Here is a 20,134-nt window from a genome sequence, read left to right on the forward strand (position 1 = left end):
TTTTTATATTTAACTCCTCACTATGGGATGAGATTTTTTAATTTAAGGATTTATCGTAAACTCATTAAAAAAATATTAATATTTTCATTAATCAATTACTTTATATAATGAGAAAGGGAAAAAAAAATGGACCCAGAGACAGAATCTCGGCGCGAGAACTTTGCGCGCTACGACGCTTCCGCCGTGCAAAGTCGTTTGTTCATCATCCGATGGTTACCTTTTCGCCGGCGGCGCTACAGCAGACGGCTTTCCAAGCTATTCAGGACAAATGATTATCCATCTCTGATCAGAGAGAGGAAGGTAATTTACCTTGAAATGAGAGGAAGGCAACGAATTACAAGATGAAGATAGTAACTTACAACGTGAATGGTCTAAGGCCACGCATCACACAGTTTGGTTCACTTGCTAAACTGCTCGATTCCTTTGATGCCGATATCATTTGCATTCAGGTCTGCTTTGCTTTCATCTTTGATCAAGTACTTTCAGTCCGGTTCAGTTTTCGTGATTTTTGTCTTCAATTTAGGAAACGAAATTAAGAAGGCAGGAATTGCGAGCGGATTTAGTCATTGCTGATGGTTACGAAACATTCGTTTCTTGCACTCGTACCTCTGAGAAAGGTCGAACCGGTTACTCAGGTTAGCGAGTCTTTTTTTGTTGAACCGCCTCAACTAGGCGAAGTATAAGTTTGTTATAACTGGATGTCATTTTGTTTATCTGGTTCCTAATATTGAGAGTTGGTTTATTGTTCAATTCGACTATCCTTTGACTATGGCTTGATTGTTCTTAGCAATGACATGGAATTTGAATGTCAATTTTCTTTAGTCATCAGGCATCTTAGTGTAGATGAAAGGTTGGCCGTGATAGCATTAGCTTATTTAGCTTAAGTTCTGCAGGGGTTGCTACGTTTTGCCGTGTTAAGTCAGCATTTTCGAGTAATGAAGTAGCATTGCCAGTTCGTGCGGAGGAGGGTTTCACAGGTCTTCTAGAAAGTTCACAGGATGGAAAACGCACAATGGCTGCAGTTGCAGAAGGACTTGAGGAATTTTCGAAAGAGGAGCTCCTTAAATTAGACAGCGAGGGGCGTTGTATAGTCACAGATCATGGCCATTTTGGTAAGTTAATTTACTATTGTTTATTGGTTTATAAGTTTATGGTTTCCACCTGCCACCCCATCAAGCGAACTCTAGTCACAATTTAGGTTGCATCATCGTGTCCGCTTTTTTTTTTTTTTTAAAGAAAGTGCATGCCGACCTTTTTCTTGTATCACACTTCTAAAGCTTACAGGCTTAGTTGTTTTTTCCCCTGCTTGATATGGATGTTGATGGAATTGGTTTTACTGTTTAGTTCTCTTCAACATTTATGGGCCTCGAGCTGATAGTGATGATTCCGACAGGGTTCTGTTCAAGTTAAACTTTTACAATGTGCTACAGGTGATTATATTTCTTCTTCCCCAGATGTGATATATATGTGCATTATATAATTTTCGGGAAGCATGCATCTAGAGTTCGTTACCCTTTCACTAATCTGGGATATTTCATTTGTAGAAAAGATGGGAGCATCTTCTGCATATGGGAAAAAGGGTATTTGTCGTTGGTGATCTTAATATTGCACCTACTTCAATGGATCGCTGTGACGCAGGACCAGATTTTGAGAATAACGAGTAAGCATGTTATCTAATTTTCTAAATGTAGGGGATCTTATGCTCTTGCCTAATTTTACTTCTGTTTAACTCTTAAGCACTACAATTCGGTATGTTAACTTTGTTATGGAATATATGTGATCTGTCTTTTAGGTTTCGGAGATGGCTGAGATCTTTGATGGTGGCATGTGGTGGCCGTTTCATTGACATTTTCAGAGCAAAACATCCTGACCGGTAGGGTTTTCTTTTGGGTTAGAAGTTTGCGATTCATTTTATACCGTAGGAATCTGTTTATTGCCATCAATAAAATGATAATCATTGATTCTTTCTGATTATTTATGTTTGTGGTGTTAGCTATTGAGATTGAATTGCTGTTTGATAATGTTATATCATCCACCGATACTGGTGTTTTGAATAAGTGACATGATAGATGATACAGTTGTGCTACTATCATCGTGTCTCAAGTACCAGGGGGGGTCGTTTCAGTTTAAATACTATGATGACTACTAACACTTCTTTCAACTGCAGTCAATAATGTAGCATGTCGTATATTCTATCTACCTCCTTTCATCACCACCTTTTCCTTGGTTTATAAACAAACGGGAGACAACATTTTTTACTGTGTAAATAGGTTTGACTAATTCACTTACAATCAAATTCAGTTATCCAATTGTTTTGTTTTTGCAGAAGAGATGCATATACATGCTGGCCTCAAAGTACAGGTGCGGAAGTATTCAATTATGGGACAAGGATCGACCATATATTGTGTGCAGGACCATGCTTACATCATGACAACAACCTGCCGGGCCATAATATTGTAGCTTGTCATGTTATGGAATGTGACATTCTGTCACAGTACAAACGCTGGAAAGATGGCAATTCTTATAGGTACACAATTAAATCAAATAGGATGTCAGATGTATATTTCTTTTCCAGAAAATAAATGATAAAATTGATTATGAAGTCTTGCGATTAGTATAGTATGTATGAACACATTTCAGCTATTTATTTGTTCTTTTGTTTGTTCGTTCACAATTTTCAGCTATTGCATTCTTCATTTTAGTGTTTGATCCTGAATTTATTCTGAGCATCAATTATTTGGTTGTATTTATAGCAGAACACATAGTATCTTTGCTTAAAAATTTGCTTCAATTTGTTTTGCTATTCTCAATGTGAAATATTGGATCAGGGTGTCATCTCAATCCTGTTATAAAATATAATACTAAAAAGATTTTAATAATATTGTTAACAGTTTTTTTGTTGTCATCATCATTATCGTTAGGGAATATCAATTTTAAGATATTTCAAGATATAATGGAGTTCGGCAGTCATTATTTCAAGATATAATGGAGTTGTAAAAAAAAAAGGGATAAAAAGGGATGTAATGGTGTTTAGGATATTTTATCTTATGGTGTGATTACAAATTCAACCAGGCTTGGATGTGTCGAGGGCAGACAATATAGGATAAGAACTAGGGGTGGAATAATTTTTGTCGGATTCTCCACATCAAGTTAGGTTAATATTTCTTTTACGATTGCTGTAAAAAATTCCCAGCAGATTAGAAACAAGTTCTATTAGCTTTGCACAATATGACTAAGTTTATGACTCAAGTCCAAGATGCTAAATAGATGGACAATGCTACATTTTCTCTCTCTGTTTGGTTTTTTTTTCTATCTGAATGAGACTGATTGATTCAACATCCACCAGAACTTTCTAAAAGCTCCAAATGCTTAGACTTAAACCTTGAAATGTATTTGCATAAAACTCTTAAATGCTAGCCTAGACCATGTTAGTCTAGCACAACCGTTTGTTAAGGTGAAGAATGATGACAATGATAATGAAATATGGCAAATCTCAATTTCATAAAACCAAGTGCTCTGACTGTCGCTTGAGGCGAAACACCTCTTAGTGCTTGTAGATGGATAACATAAATTATTTATAGTTTCTTTAAAAAGGCGCTTTAGCAATATTCAATTACTGCTTATGAAGTTATACACAGTCTTCCGTCATTTCTTATTCATTGAAGGAGGGTCTCAATTTCACTCTGTCTGTTAATATAGGTGGAAGGAAGAGCGGACTGTTAAACTAGAAGGCTCTGATCATGCACCGGTTTGTGCAAGTCTACTGGAAATCCCTGATACTCCTCAACATAGTACTCCATCTTTATCTGCAAGATACAATCCCAAGATTCACGGGCTTCAGCAAACTCTTGGTAGGAAAGATTTCCTCATTTTTGCTTGGTCGCTTTATTCAGTATTAAACAATATTCGTACGGAATATTATATAGTTGTAGGAATTGCACTTTATCTTGACTGCTGTATTTGTGCTGATGTATTATATTCACGCTTTGCATGTGTTTTTATCATGCTCTCATCATTGATGTGGGTTATTTATGTGATTCTATAGATAATTTTCTTTCAAAAAGTAACGGAAAAAAATGTATTATGTAGGACAGGTGGTTTACAGTCCTCGAATATTAAAAAATCACAACTTAAAATCCATCCCTGAAGAAATAAGAACATAGAAGAATGCATATAATGGGTCCCAAAATTGTGTGTACTGATTAGGCAAAGTAGCCTTGCGAGTTCGAGATCTCCTCCTTGTCCAAGTTACTCAAAAGGAGCTATAAAACAAAAAATGGCAAAAGATGAAAAATAAACTCACACTCAGCCTCTTAAGGCTTCTTCTCTAACTAATCGAATCTCACCATGGTCCCCACCAAACACCTACGCACTTACCCACAAGTAACAATCTCATTCCTCCCTAATTACATCATTTTCCCATCACGTCTCTCCCTCCTGTTTCTTCGGGATAGACCTTAGCAAATCGGGTTCTATCAGCATATTTTTGAATATATGTATATTATAAAACCTCTTCATTTTCTTTCAAATTGTTAAGGAAATGTCATAATATGAGAACTGGTTTCAGTGTAATTATTCTCAATTTTAAAGTTAGACATGGAGCTTATAGCGTTTGGCACTGCCAACATCTCGTGCATAATTGAATTGTATGTTTTAATTGAAAGTAAGCTGTCTTCTTGCTTTGTAATATTCTCATCTTGAGTTCAATGTGACCATAAACATATGCAGTGTCGATGCTTTTAAAAAGACAAGCTGCTGAAGATTCAGCACCGTGCAAAAAATCAAATTCATCTTCACTTGGGAATTTAGGGAATTGTTCTCAAGGATTTAATGGATCATTTGACAATGGTGACCAATCGGGCGATCTTCCAAGTGAATCTTGTTCTTTGACAAACCTAGAAACAGAAGATTCTCTATTAGAAACAGGTGAGTGTTCTGGTGGAAGTTATGCCAAGGAGGCTGCATGCAAAACCTTAACTACGCACGAACCTCTACATGCGAAAGCATTACCTGAGAATCCAACTCGGAAAAGAGTTAGAAGGTGTTCCCAGATGTCATTAAAGGCATTCTTCCAGAAAAATTCAGTTGTTAGCAACGATGCTGACAGCTCTAATGCAGATTCTTCAATCAGCAAAGGAGATACCTCCGAGTCTAATTCTATTGAAATTCCTAGATCAAATACTCAAATCAGCGACTCAGGCCGACAGTTAGAAGCATATCAGGGTCAGTCTCAAATTAATGCCACTCCTGAGAAAGAAAAGAGTGGTGTTGCCATGTTGGAATGGCGGAGGATACAGCAGGTTATGCAGAATAGCATACCCCTTTGCAAGGGCCATAAGGAGACTTGTGTTGCTCGAGTAGTTAAGAAACAAGGTCCTAATAATGGCCGCAGATTTTATGTTTGTGCTCGTGCGGAGGTAACCCTATTGTTTTCTGAGGGTTTTAACACGGTATCAAATTTAGAAAGTTTTATTACAAATTACCAAGTCAACAAGTGATGAGTAGTACTCAAGTATTAATAAATATTGAATTAATAATTCATTAACTTGCATACCCTGGTTATAACTCATTTAATTTTTATTGATACATGCTTGTAGTCGAGTATTTATAAAGATTGAATTTATCATAATTCATTAACTTTTGCTGTTCGATGTTCCCCTGCGATTTAACACATTTTATTTTCATTGGTGCATATCTCGTAGCCAATGTCAAGTACCTTTGCTAACTGAAAATTTCTTTTACTTCATCAGGGTCCCGCATCTAATCCTGAAGCAAATTGTGGTTACTTTAAATGGGCGGCTTCCAAATCTCGGCATAAATAAGCCGATAATTGCTGGTGTCGTAATGCAGAATTGGCCAAATTCATTCCTTATCCTTTGCTTCCTACCAGTATTCAATTTTGTATCTCTGGATGGATGCTGACTCGCTGACCATCAATTCTGTAAGAGTTATTGCCCTTTCTCTCTTACTTTTAGCGCCTGCATATATGAACTCCAATCATTTAGCTAGTTGGAATCAGCTCATGTAGTAGCGTCACATGCACATAAAATTATCATTTCTTTTTCTTAATGGCAAGATGAATGAGAAACCACTTTGTTGATTTTTAAAAAATACACACACAAAACCAACTTTTGCTTAGAGCCTAGAGGGAAAAGAAAGATTAACTGAATCTTGATCCAACTATCCTGCCTTTTTAATGGTTAGTTTAAAAACAATGATTTTAACTTATCTGCAATTAGCATACTGATGGTGACTATTTGCACTATGGGATCCTTCCTAATATCTTCGAACAAAGTTGCAGGATAGTTTGCTGATAAAAAGTGTCAAGGAAAGGTAAAAAGGTATGACAACGAACTGCTGTTTCACCACTAACTATACTGCTGAGCTTCATTTTTTAACAAAAAAATCCAAGCATGATTCACAACCCTTCAATACACTGATATTTCTTTTTGTTTGCATGTAAACTTGCTGCACTAAATTAGGAACCTTTTTGCATATATATTCTATTCAAAACCTAAATGAAGAGATAACCCTTCAAACATTCCTCCTCCCCTTCTTCACCCAGAAACATGAATTCAGTGGATGATCTCGGTTACAGCAACAGACGCCTTCTTAAAGATTCCTTATTTGAACAACCATTTGGAAACCGAGAAAGAATTGTTACTATATGTGCGACTTCTGCCATTGCAGCCCTGTTTGTAATCTCTCTGTTCATCTCCCTCTTCACCTGCTTTCGGCGTCAACTGAACTCTCCTTCCTCTAAACCTCTCTCATCCACATGTAGCAGCCAGTTACTCACTACCATGCCTGTATATATCTATGGTGATTCATCTTCGAATATGCCGTCGTCTTATTGTTTTACATCGTTTGAATCCAGGACCTGTGTCATATGTTTGGCGGAGTTTGAGTACGGAGATGAACTTCGTGTTCTGCCTAACTGCAAGCATGTGTTTCATAAAGGTTGCATTGATCAATGGCTTCCATTGAGATCGTTGCTTTGCCCTCTTTGTCGAGAACATACAATCAAGGAGATTGAGACCATGAGGAGACCCGTTTGTTCAAACTATTGGTCCCGAAATCCAGCCTTCATATTGGCTTTCGGCCTTGGTAGTAATGCCCCATTACCCTCTCAATTGTAATTTCCATATCGAGTAATTACAAATCTAGCCTAATTTATCTAAACTAGAATAGCAGCTTAAAAAGTTACGATTACACAAACTCGGAAAATACATCTTAATTAATATATTAGTTAGTAAGTATTTAGTATGGTTATTGTTAGTCAATCTATAATTTAATCGGTGATATACTAAGAACATAGTTGATTTATATTTAAGTTAATCACGGATATATTAAGACCTAATTCATTTGATATAGTTTAGATAGATAATACATAGTTTATTCATAAGAATTGATAAACATCGCTGAGGTTGCCAACGATTTGAAGTACTGCATTTGATATGTGCTTTTGTGATGTATTACATACATGTTTGGTTAAAATTTATGAGTGACAACTCCAAGACGGGTAACTTTGGCGTATCTACACGTTTTTGTAATTTCATGTTGGGTAGTCCACTTGATTTTAAATAAGGCTAAATAATTAAAGAAAAAACTTTTATTTTCTTAACTTTTCAAAATTTTCAATAATGCTTTTAAAGGTTAAACAAAAGGTTCTAAATATCCATGCAATTAGTTTTGGGTTTTGTACTAAAAACAAAAAAAAATGTCATGGCTATTGCTATTGCTATTAACGATTTCTGTACCTATATTAATGATAGGGATATTTTTTTTAACGTTTTTAAATTTCATTGTTGAAAATTTTGGAAGTTTATTCACTTTTCCTTTGTTGGGTGCTATATTTGTTTTAAATTTATTAGAGGGTGTCAACTTTAGATCTGAAAATTTATTAGAGCTATTTCACATGAAACAGTGAATAAAGTAAAAGTGGTTTAATTTTTTTGTCCTTTCATGTCTTAACTAAAAATATGCTCTTTAAATTTTGCTTGGATCTCTAATTTTTCAATGATTATCTTTTCAGCCATGAATTTTGAATTCAATTTCTATTTGATATTTAAAGTTCTCAAAGTATTACTTTTTGAGAGATGTGTTTCTATTTAATTTGGAAGTTTCAATCACTTTATCATTAGTTAACAATCACCTTTGATCTTTCAGTTAATTACAATTTGAAAAGTTTAAGTGTAAAATAATTGATCCAAAACTAAACATTATTGTGAAGAAAAAGATGGATCCATACCGAACAGTCCCATTAGAAAACATCCAAAGAAGGAAGTCTTTTTATTTTAAAAAATATTTACATGCAAAGTCTTCCACTTTAAATTATAAATAATATATCTATTCCAAAACAAAATTATTAGTAATACACACGGAGGAGATGGAGGTGGAGGTGGAGGTGGAGGTGGAGGTGGAGCAACTTTTTTTGCCGGGTCGGACCCAACATTCTAGAAGGCTTCAATTGGAAAAATGAATTCACATTTCCGCAAATGAGAAGTGCTACTACACATTTATTCATTAACTTTTGAGCTTTTATCTTTAAATTTCAAAATATCATAATTTTACCTTTTTTTTATTTTATATTTGAGTTTTGTTTCGACTAAATCTATCACTCTCAAATTTTACTCTTCTAAATTGAATATTCATTTTTCAATCTTTAATATTAATTTTCAATTTTCAATTTTTAATATTAATTTCTATTGATTAATTTAAGCTTTTAAAAAATCATAGCCAATTAAGTTTTATCATCTTTTTCATTATTATTAAAATTTAATTTTAAATTATTAATATATTTAACAATAAAGTCTAAAGTAAGTATTTAAAAAAAAAATCTAACAATAACTTAGCTTAACCAACACAAACACATGTATAACGATAAAACGAAGTAGAAATAAAATCTTAAGAGTAAACTTTAATGTTTAGAGATTTTTAATTAAATTGAAATAAAAAAATATTCGAGACAAAAATATAATATCTTGAAATTTATTAACTAAAGAAAAACAAAACCTGAAGAAGATATTTTCCATTTTTAAAAACAAAAAATAACAAAAAGATATGTTCTTTAGCAGACCAAAAAAAAAATGGAAGAAGTTTTGGATTTAGAAGGAAGAGGAGTACCAGCTGGGGGCTGCCATAATTTTGGCCCTACAATTATGCCCTTTTTTTCATTTTTTAAATATATGATAATCTTTTTTATTTCCATTAAAAGAATAAACAACTCATCCATTATAAAAAAATGACTTCAAGATCTTTTTAGGATGGAAACATATTTTTCCACTTAGAGAACTCATTTGGCTACAATTCAATAAAATAATAAAAAGGAATCATACAGGTTTTTTAATATCTTTATTTTGTTTTTCTAATGCATTTATCAATGTATAGGAAACCCTAATTCTAATTTATGAGGTAATTATTAATTTGTTTCTTAAAAAAAAAAAGAATGAAAGGATAATAATTTAACTTTTGTTTCATAAACATTTCATTTATGAAAAAGAAATAATTGAATACTACTTTTCTTAGTAAAACGTTCTTTTATTTTTAATTCTATTTTTTTAAAACAAAAAAGTAGAATGTGATTTTGAGATCGATGTTTTTTCGAACTATTCTTGAAAGTTACGGTATATATTTGTCTATATATATATATAGTGAATGAATGGTTGAAATTGATACTATTAATTCCTTTAGTTACACAAAAAATGGTTTTATTGTGTAAGAAATAATCTCTCACACCATTTAATAATTTCCTCCACAAAAAAATATTACTTCAAACCTTGACTAAATCTTTTTGTTCTTAGCTTTGTAATTAAATAACCTTATTGAAACATAATTTATTGACCGTTAGAAAAGTTATTTCTTAAATTTAAACATCTCGAGTTTCTTAGAATAATTAATTTTTCTATGGGAAAATATATATTTAAAAAAATGTATAATTATTAATACTACAAATTCAAATTCTCCTTATCTTTAATTCGTACACCACTTTAAAAGAAGATCTAATCCTTTTATGATAATAATTATGACATAATTCAAGCTGAAACTTAAAAGATTAAGAAATTATAATTAAAAACTGGAGATGACCAAGAACCCATTGGGTTTGATTTTAACGTCTTGAGCTTGACCCATTAGAGAGTGAAAGAAAAGTCGAAATTTGCTTTGTTTTTTTTTTCATATTTTTTAATCATATTATTTGAATTTTAATGTTTTTGTTTTGTTATTTTTGTTATTGTTGTGGTTATCTTTATCTTCCACTTGGTGATGTTGTGATTTGATTATCCTATACACAAAGGATGTGATGACACATTTTCTACTTATTACTGCTTTTATCTCAACTTTATTTTAACATAAAGTTGTTATTTTATGCTCTTCTATTTCACTAGTGGCTAATTATTAATGATCAAAATGATAGATTACTACTCTTTATATATATATTTATAGATCATACGTTCAATACACGTAAAAGTTTTATAATAGGGGTTTATAAAGAAAAAGTATGTTGATATAACAATGGAAAAGTATTTAGAAGGATAGAGACATGGAGTTTTCTTCTTCTTAACTAATAAAGAAAGGTGGAATGGAGAATTTTTTATCTATTAATTTAAATACATGTGAAAATTAATCTCCATAAAATTTGATTTAAGTTATATTATGTTTCATTTTTTGGATGTTGATCGTTTTTTCTTTCATTAATTACGACAAAGAATAACTGTGTAGAGGTATTTATTTAGTTTTGATCTTCCTCCTTATGGCCACTTAACCTTTCCCTCTCATATTGCCATGCACTGTCCCTATTTTCTTTTTCTCTTCTCTTCTTCTCTTTTCTTATCTTTTCTTCCTCTTTAATTTCTTCATCAATATCTTTCCTAGCGTTTCGAAGAAGAGGAGAAAGGAAAAAGAAGAAGAAATTTGAAATAAATGGCATGTGGCTCTTCATTTAAGAGTTATGTTTTTAGATTTCATGATGTTCTTCCTCAAGGAATACATTTTCTTCCTTTTGTATAACAAACTTGAATAAGAGACATTTTTTTTGTGAATTGGAACTTCATTTTTTTCCTTTAATTTTTCTCCATTTTTTATTATTACTTATTTAGCATAAACCAAACCTAATAGTTAAGTGAGTGGTTGTTTAATTATTAATGATTTTTTTAAATTCCGATATTTCAACTAATTAATTAAACATTTAACATGTAAATAAAACTTTTGTTATATTTTATTTTTGTAAAAAAGCTGAGAATTAGGCAGCTGTTTTTCTACAACATGTGTTTCTTTGGGCCAGGGTTCTAGAAACATTATTGTTTTCTTTCTTTAATATATAACACACTTAATGTTATGTTACACACATCATATAAACATATAATTATATAAAATATAATTCATCCAATGGGTTTCAAATGCTTCACTTTCATAAGTTTCAAAAGTCAAGCTAATTATTCATAAAATAATCCTCAACTAGGGCCAACATTAAAGGGTCACTAAATAAATACGAACTAAAGGTTAAACATATTTTTCTAATATAAAAGATGAAAAATTGTAACATATAATTTACTTAGGATAGTGACCCCAATAATATAATATATATATAGAGAGAGAGACAGAGAGAGAGAGAGAGAAGATTAGAATTTAAAATGGAGTAAATTGAGAGCCAATCAACATCTGAATCAGTCCAATAAATTAGGGTTTTGTTAAGTCAACTAAGCTTTTTGTTAAGTCTTCTATATGACGAGAGACTTAATTAAATGAATTACTTTTTATGATAATGTTTATTTCATTTAATTTGTTTAATTCAACTAATTGGACAATACTCTCTTTGTAATTATTATCATTATTTTATATTTACTTTTGAACAATATGGGTTCACCAATTAAAGCAACTTACTATTATTTTAATTTTAATAAATTTTGTCGTGGATGTTTGCTTGTAATGATAGTGATGTTATCGATCAAAATTTTGAGAAATTTTTGGTTCAATCATCTTTTTACTTTTTCTTGTGTGTGTTTAAGTTTATTATTATTATTTAAATTTTACTTTAGAAATCATATTCATACCATTAGAAATTCCAATTAACCTAACTACGTCTTGGATGAATTCATAAAAATTATATATAATTACATTAGTTTGCCCCTTCATATGTCTACCCTTTTTTTTAATTAGATTTATCATGAAAACTTTGTTAAATATTCATTAATTCCACCTATCGAATCCACATTCGATCCATCACTTTTTATTATACAACTCTTGGAATATGTATAATTGAAAAATACATAAATTTTTTATTTAAATTGAATAACAAAATAAAATATTTAAAAATATATGATTGTTGCTAAAAAAAATTAGATGCATCACTTATAAATTTTATCAATTTTAAACTATTAAAATTATATATCTTACATAATTATTTTATCCAAACAAAATAATTTGAATTGATTCATCGGTTCAAAGTTTAAACCAATACAATTTTCTTAAAGTTTATTAGGCCACGTACGATGATGAGTCATATGAAATATTTGACATAAAAATATACATAACTCTACCTGCATAAAAAAATATTTGACATCTAGGCAAATTTATATATACAAATTAAAATAATTTAATCCCAACTTACTAGAGGAGGTTTAGGTATTAGGTCAACCTTATTCATACCAATTAAAGAGTATATATGTTGCTACCTTGCTAAGCAACATTTACAAAATTAAAAATTAAAAAAAAAATTGAACATTATTTGAATTAGCTAACATTATAGTTATTTTAAAATATTTTTTAGTTGTAACTAAACCAACAGAATATTTTCCCACTCCATATAGTAAGCAAGGTAGAAAAAACCCATTTTAAACTTAATTAAAAATCATGAAATCTTTATTAAGTAATTTCAAAAAACTACTTTAAATATATAACTTTTTTTTAAAAAAAAGACATCTACATTTTATTTGTATTTTTATTTTAAAAAAAACTATAAAGTTGAGACATCCACTTCTTATTGGACATTTTGAAATTTCAATATTAAAAAAAAAAAGATCTCTTAAATATCAATTGATTATCAATTGTCACATTTTTTTTTTAAGTAAACAATCCCAACTATTAAAATCGACGCAAAATGGTAACAACCACAAACGTATAACTTAATAATCATCAAAATTCAATATTAAATCAAATATTTAAAATTACATCAAATAATAATAAATGGTAAGTACAGTTCCCATTACCACACGGCTCTTTATAGTCTTTTTTTCTAAAAGAAAAACTCTTTACCTATTACCATTTTTACTCAATTTTTTTTTTATAAACATTCACATATTATATTTTATTGTACGAATATTAATATTATTAATAATTAACTAGTTTCAGTAAAACTAAAATTCACCCATGAAAAGCACAATCATAAACATAAATAAATTTCAAATTATAAAAACCCAAAAATGTTATATTATATAGATAGATAGATACTATAGTATTAAAATCCAGAAAGAAAAATTAATAAAATCATATTCACTAAAAAAGGGGGGGAAAAAGAGATTCTCTTGATAAAAAGATCTCCCAATTGAAAGTACATTGATACCATAAATAAAATATTTTTGAAAAAGAAAAAAGAAAAAAGAAAAGGAGGATATTTTTTTTAATTTATTGGTTGGAAAGTTGGTAGTTCAATTACGTCCAGGTATTTAAATTGATAATAATAATAATAATAAGTGGAGTGTATTCTCCAACAGCACAAAGAGAAAAACCTTGTGGAGAGTTGAGGAGAGGGTCCCATGCGTTCTTGGATTATATCATATATCACCTTTTTATTATTATTATTATTTATTTTCTTCTTCAAATTAATCATTTTACTAATGAGTTCAGATATATATATATAATGAGAAATTAATTTTGACAATGATCATATTCTACTATAAAACTAGGACATGAATCGAGATTGAGGCAAACACAAATTCCTTTTATGAAATGCCTAAATTTCTTTGTATAACACTTAAATAGCTTGTTGAGGAATGATCTCAATTCTCAAAGCTCCATGATGTGTCAAATATTAATTTTGTAAAATTTGGTCGATCACAGTTTCATATTTTGACCTAATAGTGAGATTGTCACCTCTAATCCCACCCTCTTACAAGTGGAGAGCCAACTACACACCGAATGCTCTATGAAAACACAGCCATTGGGATCTACACATGCTTTCATAATTTGATCAAAATTAAATTTCGTTAAATAATATAAATTATTTTTAGTGTACTTTCTTCAATAGTTTTAGACGGCATTTTCCATTTATAAAATATGCATATTGTTTTGAAGAATCATTAGAAAAAAAAAAGGTATTCTTACGTAAGATATTTTGAAAATTTAATTTCAATACGTTAATCTTTTTTCTTTCTTTAATGGATGAACAGGACTTAGTTTCCCAATGTTTCATCTTTTTCTATACTTAATAACTATTCTCATTTGTTGAAAAAAAAAATTAGAAACCTAAATTTGATTGATAATCATCCTTTTTTTTTAATCAGCTAAAAAATAAAAAAATGTATATATAATTCATTATTATATATAAATAATTATAAAACATCAACTTCTCAAATACACATAAACATCGTTGCAAAATTAATAAATATAAGAAAAATTATATCAAATGACAAAAACATTAAAAAGAATTAGCTCGTAGACACAGTTTTTTTATATTACAAATATGACAGAATTAGTGATATTAGACCGTAATCATAAGTTATCATAGGACTATCAGATGATCATCACTTTTAGATTTGCTATTTTTGCAAATTTAGAAAATGTTAGGACATAGGTTCTATTATCCTAATTTTTTTTTGTTGATATTTTTGCAAAAGTCCCTAAAATAATACAATATTTTTTATCAATCATATGCTATTAAAAGCTGATTTAAAGCATTATTTCTCATTCAATTCATTTCTTTTAAATAATGTTGATTCAAATTTAACTAAATTATATCATTATGGTTGTAAAATATTCAAAAGAAAGATAGAGAAATTGACAAAATGTTTACGCTTCACAAGAAAATCAAGTGTAATTAATTTTATCATTTATGAATGTTTTATGAATCGTAAATATTTTGTTAAAACTTTTCAATTCTTGGAAAGAAAAATCCCTCAAAGATAACCCAAACGATTATCTTAGCAAAAAAAAATCATATAATGTAAAATTCTATCCTTATATTAAAAATAATAATTTAAAATTTAAAATAGCATATAAAGATATAAATTGTAAAATTTAAATTTTTGGAGAATAAAAATAACATATAAATTTAAATAACATATGCAACGTGGTATATGATATTTTTTACCCTGTTGGCTCCCACTAAAGGGGCTTGCTTTAAATCCGAGGGCACCTCTCATCTCACCTAAGCACAGCCAAGGATCACACTTCCTCTTATCACAAACTTCAAATAGCATAACATTAAGAGTGAATTTAAATAATAACAGTTACCATAAAATAATTTAAATATATATGAATTTTAGGAATATTTCAAATTTTGAAAAATCTATAAAATATTTACTAACTAATATAAAAATTAAATGTAATTAATTTTGTGGCTCAAAAATGTTTTGATATATAATTTAGATCAAGTAAAAATTCTTAGGTAGGGAGGTGAGAGGACAAGTCCTTTATAAAGTTGCTTATTTTTTCTACGATTAAATAGTTTGTTTTATTTTTTTTCTTCAAAATCTGTTAATTTTAATATAGATTAAGTTCAAGAGAATTTTAAATTTACAAAGAGAAAATATATAGATCATAGATACACAGTGTTATTTTATAAATATTTTAGTATGTTAAGTAAAGTTGAAGAAATAAAATAAAACATTTAAAAATACAAAAACCAAAATAAGGAAAGGAAATGAATCGAAGATGGAGAAGCGAAGTGGAGACACCGTCATCGTTCACATCCGTTTATTTAGAAATTAGAACCTTCTCTTTTTTTATTTATTTAATTGTGGAAGGAAAAAAAGGGGGGGTTTTAAACGGCGTGCATATGCAAGAACGGAAAAGCAATAAAATTGGATAAGCCAATTGCTGAGTCACTATCCTGCAGCCTGGGCCCACATAGAAACCCAAAATGGCCTTCTCATTTAACCCCATACACTCACTTTTATAACTCTGGTTAAATTTTTGACCCAACCCCCGGTCCCACTCCTTCTTTTTATATAATCCCCATCCCCTCTCCCCCTTCTTTCTCCATCCATTTTCATCCCCCACAAATCCAAGAAAATGTTATCTGCTGCCTCTTCTCCTCTTACTCTCCCCTCTCTTCCACCCCTTTCTTCCTCTCCCCGTGACTTTACACGTGTCAGATTCCGACCTCCACAGGCCTTCTCCTCCACCGCCACTGCTTCTTCCACCGCCTACGCCTCCAGACCCGACACCGCCTCCCCCTATCTCAACCTTCAAACAATGTCTTCCTGCACTTCCCTTTACGACGTCCTTGGAATCCCTACTGGAGCTTCTTTTCAGGAGATTAAATCCGCATACCGACGACTTGCCAGACTTTGTCACCCTGACGTTGCGGCCATCCACAGGAAAGACTCATCTGCCACCGATTTCATGAAGATCCACGCCGCTTATTCCACTCTCTCTGATCCTGAGAAACGTGCTGATTACGATCGGAAGCTTCTTCGTCGGTGTCGGCCTGTGGCTTCAGCGCGGATGGCTTCTGGTTTCACTGGATACACTCGCCGGAATTGGGAGACAGATCAGTGCTGGTGACGAGTTGACTCACTGAGTGATTGAAGTCGAAACTGAAACGATTGGAGTTTGTGAAAAGCTTGAAGCAAATTAATGATGACCGAAATTGTAGGCGACATATCATAGAGCGCCCGAATCAGAATCGGAATCGGAATCACTGCTTTGATTTGTAAATATAATGAAATAATCAAACGGCGCGAGTGGTTTGAGAGAGATGAAAATCTATGGAGGACGGAGGAATCGAAGCTTTTCTGCAACTAACCGGAACTGAACTAGCGGCCATTCTCTTGATTATCTCGACAAGGACGGAGATTTGCTTTCAGATCTTCAGGAAGAAAATTTTAGTTTCCGAAAATCAAAATCACCAAGTCAAAATCAAACAGAGGAAAATTGATGTATCTTTTCCTAGTTTTCCTTTGGGTATCTGTTTTTCTTGGCTATGTACAGTTTCGATTTCAACGAAATAACTCAAAACACTGTTCAGTTCTTCATTTCCTTTCTTCTCTCTTTCCTTTGCTTATCTGACTAAACCAGTAAACGGATAACCAATGTTGAATAAGATTCTAAAATATGAAATTATTATTCAAATTCTGTGTTTGATCCACATCCCCTGTTTTACTTTCATCACCATATAAAATTCCCAACAACTGTGTCAGAAATCTGAATAAATTTAATCAAGGGACAAACGGAACAAATTATTCACTTTATCGTCAATACTATTTCTTAATCAATCATCAAAACAAGATTTGATGTGAAATGTTAAAAGAAATCAGAAGGATAAAGGTTAACCTTTTCAAAAACGAGCAAAAGGGTTTTGAAAACTAGGAATCTTCCAGTTTTAGAAAACCATTAAGCAAACCGATTGGCAGACGAACATACTGTTAATTCGTCGTCTATCCATTTTGTTATTATTTTCTTTTCCAATTATCTTTGTCTTTTGAAGATTAGACTGAACATTGGGTTCATAAAATTAAAATTGCGATCTTCAAAAAAAATATTAATCCCTGTTTGTTGGAATATAAATTGAAATTAAAACCGAGTTGCATCGACAGCTGGGGACAAAAAATAAACAAGCTCACGTTCATACTTCGGTTTTTGGAAATATCTTTCAATTGTTTAAGCACACAGCTTTTCCTTTACCTCCTTCAATGGTTGCATTTAAATCTTCATTTTTTTTGGGTTATGTTCTCTGAACCATAGCTAAGTTTATAAATAAATATTATAATTTCATTTCATTTTTCCAAGACTTGTTAATTTGTATTTATATCATTATAAGAACATTGATTTTTGTTTTTATGAATATTTGATCAAACTTCACAGTTTATCTTGTGTTATAAATAATTATTTACTATTATATTGAATACGAGGCGTCTGTCATGTATTTTCTTTTTTCTTTTTTAATTACGTGGCTAGTGATTTATATTTGGTTGTCTATATAAGTACACTAAACAAAACAAAAGTAAACCAATAAGAAAAGGGGCACATAGTCATGTATTACCTCACTTTAAATCTTCAAACATCTAATTAAATTTGGCTTATTAAGTATCACCTCAAATGTATTTGAAGGGTTGACTTGGCTAGGTTACAATAATCTATGTATTTGAAGTGCATAGTATTTTAGTCTAAGTTGTGATAATTTGTACAAACTATTTTAGTTTAGATAAAAAAAATAGCAAGCATAATAATAAAGAGAGAAAAATTTAAGAACATTAATAACGATAGATTTTAAATCGACTATTATTATTGAATCATCGAACAAATAATGAAGTACTATATACAATAGCGTGCTTCATCCATTTAAAAAGTTAAAGTTGGGGGACTAAACATAAAGGTTGAGTCATGATGGTCGTACGGTGAAACCAGGATATTAGGTTATTGTTGTGTTGTAATTGTCTCACTCAAATGTCTTCTTTATCCATGAAATCTAGTACCCACAAGATGGGTCAAGTTGGGTTCCACTGTCCTCCCATCAATATAGTCAATTTCCACGTGGTTGTTAAAGGATTTAAGATTAAAGGATAAGTTCAGTTCAAAATTTACTATGGGTAAAAGTTCTTGGACTTGAAAAGTATTGTATTTAAATTAAGCTATTAGAAGGAAAAAGAAAAAAAGGGAAGAATTCTCAAATTTCTTCCTAATACATTTTTATTATGTGTTTTAATCAAATGCATTTGTTCATTTAATTTGTGACGAGTACTGTTCCACCAAACAAGATTTAGCATTATTTCCTAACTTTTGATAATGGTGGAATGCATATGTTCAACGTTTTAGATAATGATCACCAAAGGCAGTAGAGATGGCAAAGGCACGAGGACAATTAGTACAAAGTTAGTTAAGTGGATATCCAAATTGTGATTGAAACATTGGATTGAAATTTTAACTTTGCAATTTCATTTTAAGACACCTCCTTAGACCCACTAGTTCCCATACATAGCCATGTTAGATGTTGATTTGTCATAAATGTTTAGGTGAGCAAATAAGATAGAATAATCTTGAATGATTCATTTTAGTCCATGTTTTTTAGACATGGTATTAATAATTATTCTTCCGGTTAAAATTAACTATAGTAAATAATAATAATATGAATTATATTTGAGATTTATTTGAAATAATTAATGTACAATGACTAAATAGTACAAGTCTCAAAATCTAGTGATCAAAGCTGTATTTTAAAAGTACTTTTATAGTTGATAAAATATCTTTAAAAAAAAAAAATCAACTCATTTACTTAACGTACTAGTTACACTAAGTAGTAATTATAAATGGGTCTTACAAGATAAGCAAAAAGAATTGGAGCGAGCATTTTAAAAACTACTTTTGATGGTGTTCATCTAGCGAGCATTAATATAATTACAAGGCCATTTATAGATACAACAAAAATCATGATTCTAAAAGCAATAAATATTTAGAACAATCTAATTAGACAACCTTCTTTATTCATTTTGTTAATAATAAATCTTCAAATCTCTCAAAATTCAAAAGTCTTCTCAAGATATATACTTTACCCCTCATGTAAACCAATGCCACAATTTGATAGCTCATTCCCTTGGCCTTGGAAGGGCAAACCTTCCTTCTCTTGTTTTATGTAGAATGATTATATTTATGTGTCTATTCCCTAAAAGAAAAGGACACGGAGTTAAACCTAATTCATAAATGTTAAGCTATTGTGGATTGAGTTAAACTTGAGACATACGCAAGAAGTAGATAAAGATATAGTTAATGGGAAGAAAATAGGAAGATGTTGAATTAAAAGCATTCTAGATGGATAGAAGAAGAAGAAGAAGAAGAAGAGAGAGACTAGAATTAACAAGGTCGGCCCAAGGAAATAACGAATTGGATTAGAGGATTTGATTTGATTACGGAAAACGAAATAAACAATGTCCAATCAAAGCAAGCCATGTGGCTACAAGGCGGTGTCCGTGTCAAATACAAC

General features: G+C 30.9%; 3 protein-coding genes across 5 annotated transcripts; all 3 read left to right on the forward strand.

The window, feature by feature from the left end:
- Nucleotides 1–115: 115 nt before the first annotated feature.
- Nucleotides 116–7,266, forward strand: LOC101222374 (DNA-(apurinic or apyrimidinic site) lyase 2). 3 transcript variants are annotated; one of them, XR_969900.2, is made up of 11 exons: nucleotides 116–449; nucleotides 524–635; nucleotides 894–1,112; nucleotides 1,345–1,430; nucleotides 1,545–1,660; nucleotides 1,793–1,873; nucleotides 2,327–2,527; nucleotides 3,700–3,851; nucleotides 4,729–5,417; nucleotides 5,751–5,941; nucleotides 6,878–7,266. XR_969900.2 is itself a non-coding variant. In XM_011659743.2 (10 exons), exons 1-10 carry the CDS (start codon nucleotides 342–344, stop codon nucleotides 5,820–5,822), a joined length of 1,836 nt encoding a protein of 611 aa, XP_011658045.1. In that variant the 5' UTR covers nucleotides 116–341; the 3' UTR covers nucleotides 5,823–6,091. The 3 variants fall into 3 exon arrangements, 1 of the variants encoding a protein (XP_011658045.1); XR_004217601.1 differs by lacking the exon at nucleotides 6,878–7,266 and adding an exon at nucleotides 6,302–6,332; XM_011659743.2 differs by lacking the exon at nucleotides 6,878–7,266 and having other exon boundaries at nucleotides 5,751–6,091.
- On the forward strand, nucleotides 6,539–7,266 carry LOC105436034 (E3 ubiquitin-protein ligase RHA2B). Its single transcript, XM_011660195.2, has one exon. The coding sequence runs from the start codon at nucleotides 6,570–6,572 to the stop codon at nucleotides 7,137–7,139; it is 570 nt and encodes a 189-aa protein (XP_011658497.1). The 5' UTR covers nucleotides 6,539–6,569; the 3' UTR covers nucleotides 7,140–7,266.
- Nucleotides 7,267–16,178: 8,912 nt separating this feature from the next.
- LOC101221974 (chaperone protein dnaJ 11, chloroplastic) lies at nucleotides 16,179–17,192 on the forward strand. The gene has a single exon (XM_004134811.3). It carries the CDS (start codon nucleotides 16,228–16,230, stop codon nucleotides 16,720–16,722), a length of 495 nt encoding a protein of 164 aa, XP_004134859.1. The 5' UTR covers nucleotides 16,179–16,227; the 3' UTR covers nucleotides 16,723–17,192.
- Nucleotides 17,193–20,134: the final 2,942 nt, after the last annotated feature.

Source organism: Cucumis sativus, chromosome 6 (assembly GCF_000004075.3).
Source record: "Cucumis sativus cultivar 9930 chromosome 6, Cucumber_9930_V3, whole genome shotgun sequence".
Lineage (NCBI taxonomy): Eukaryota > Viridiplantae > Streptophyta > Magnoliopsida > Cucurbitales > Cucurbitaceae > Cucumis > Cucumis sativus.

Excerpts from the sequence above, each read along its gene's own strand:
- LOC101222374 (XM_011659743.2), top strand. The coding sequence starts at position 342 with ATGAAGATAGTAACTTACAACGTGAATGGTCTAAGGCCACGCATCACA. Across the intron at positions 450-523 it reads CCGATATCATTTGCATTCAG|GAAACGAAATTAAGAAGGCA; the intron begins GTCTGCTTTGCT and ends TCTTCAATTTAG. Across the intron at positions 2,528-3,699 it reads AAAGATGGCAATTCTTATAG|GTGGAAGGAAGAGCGGACTG; the intron begins GTACACAATTAA and ends CTGTTAATATAG.
- LOC105436034 (XM_011660195.2), top strand. The coding sequence starts at position 6,570 with ATGAATTCAGTGGATGATCTCGGTTACAGCAACAGACGCCTTCTTAAA.
- LOC101221974 (XM_004134811.3), top strand. The coding sequence starts at position 16,228 with ATGTTATCTGCTGCCTCTTCTCCTCTTACTCTCCCCTCTCTTCCACCC.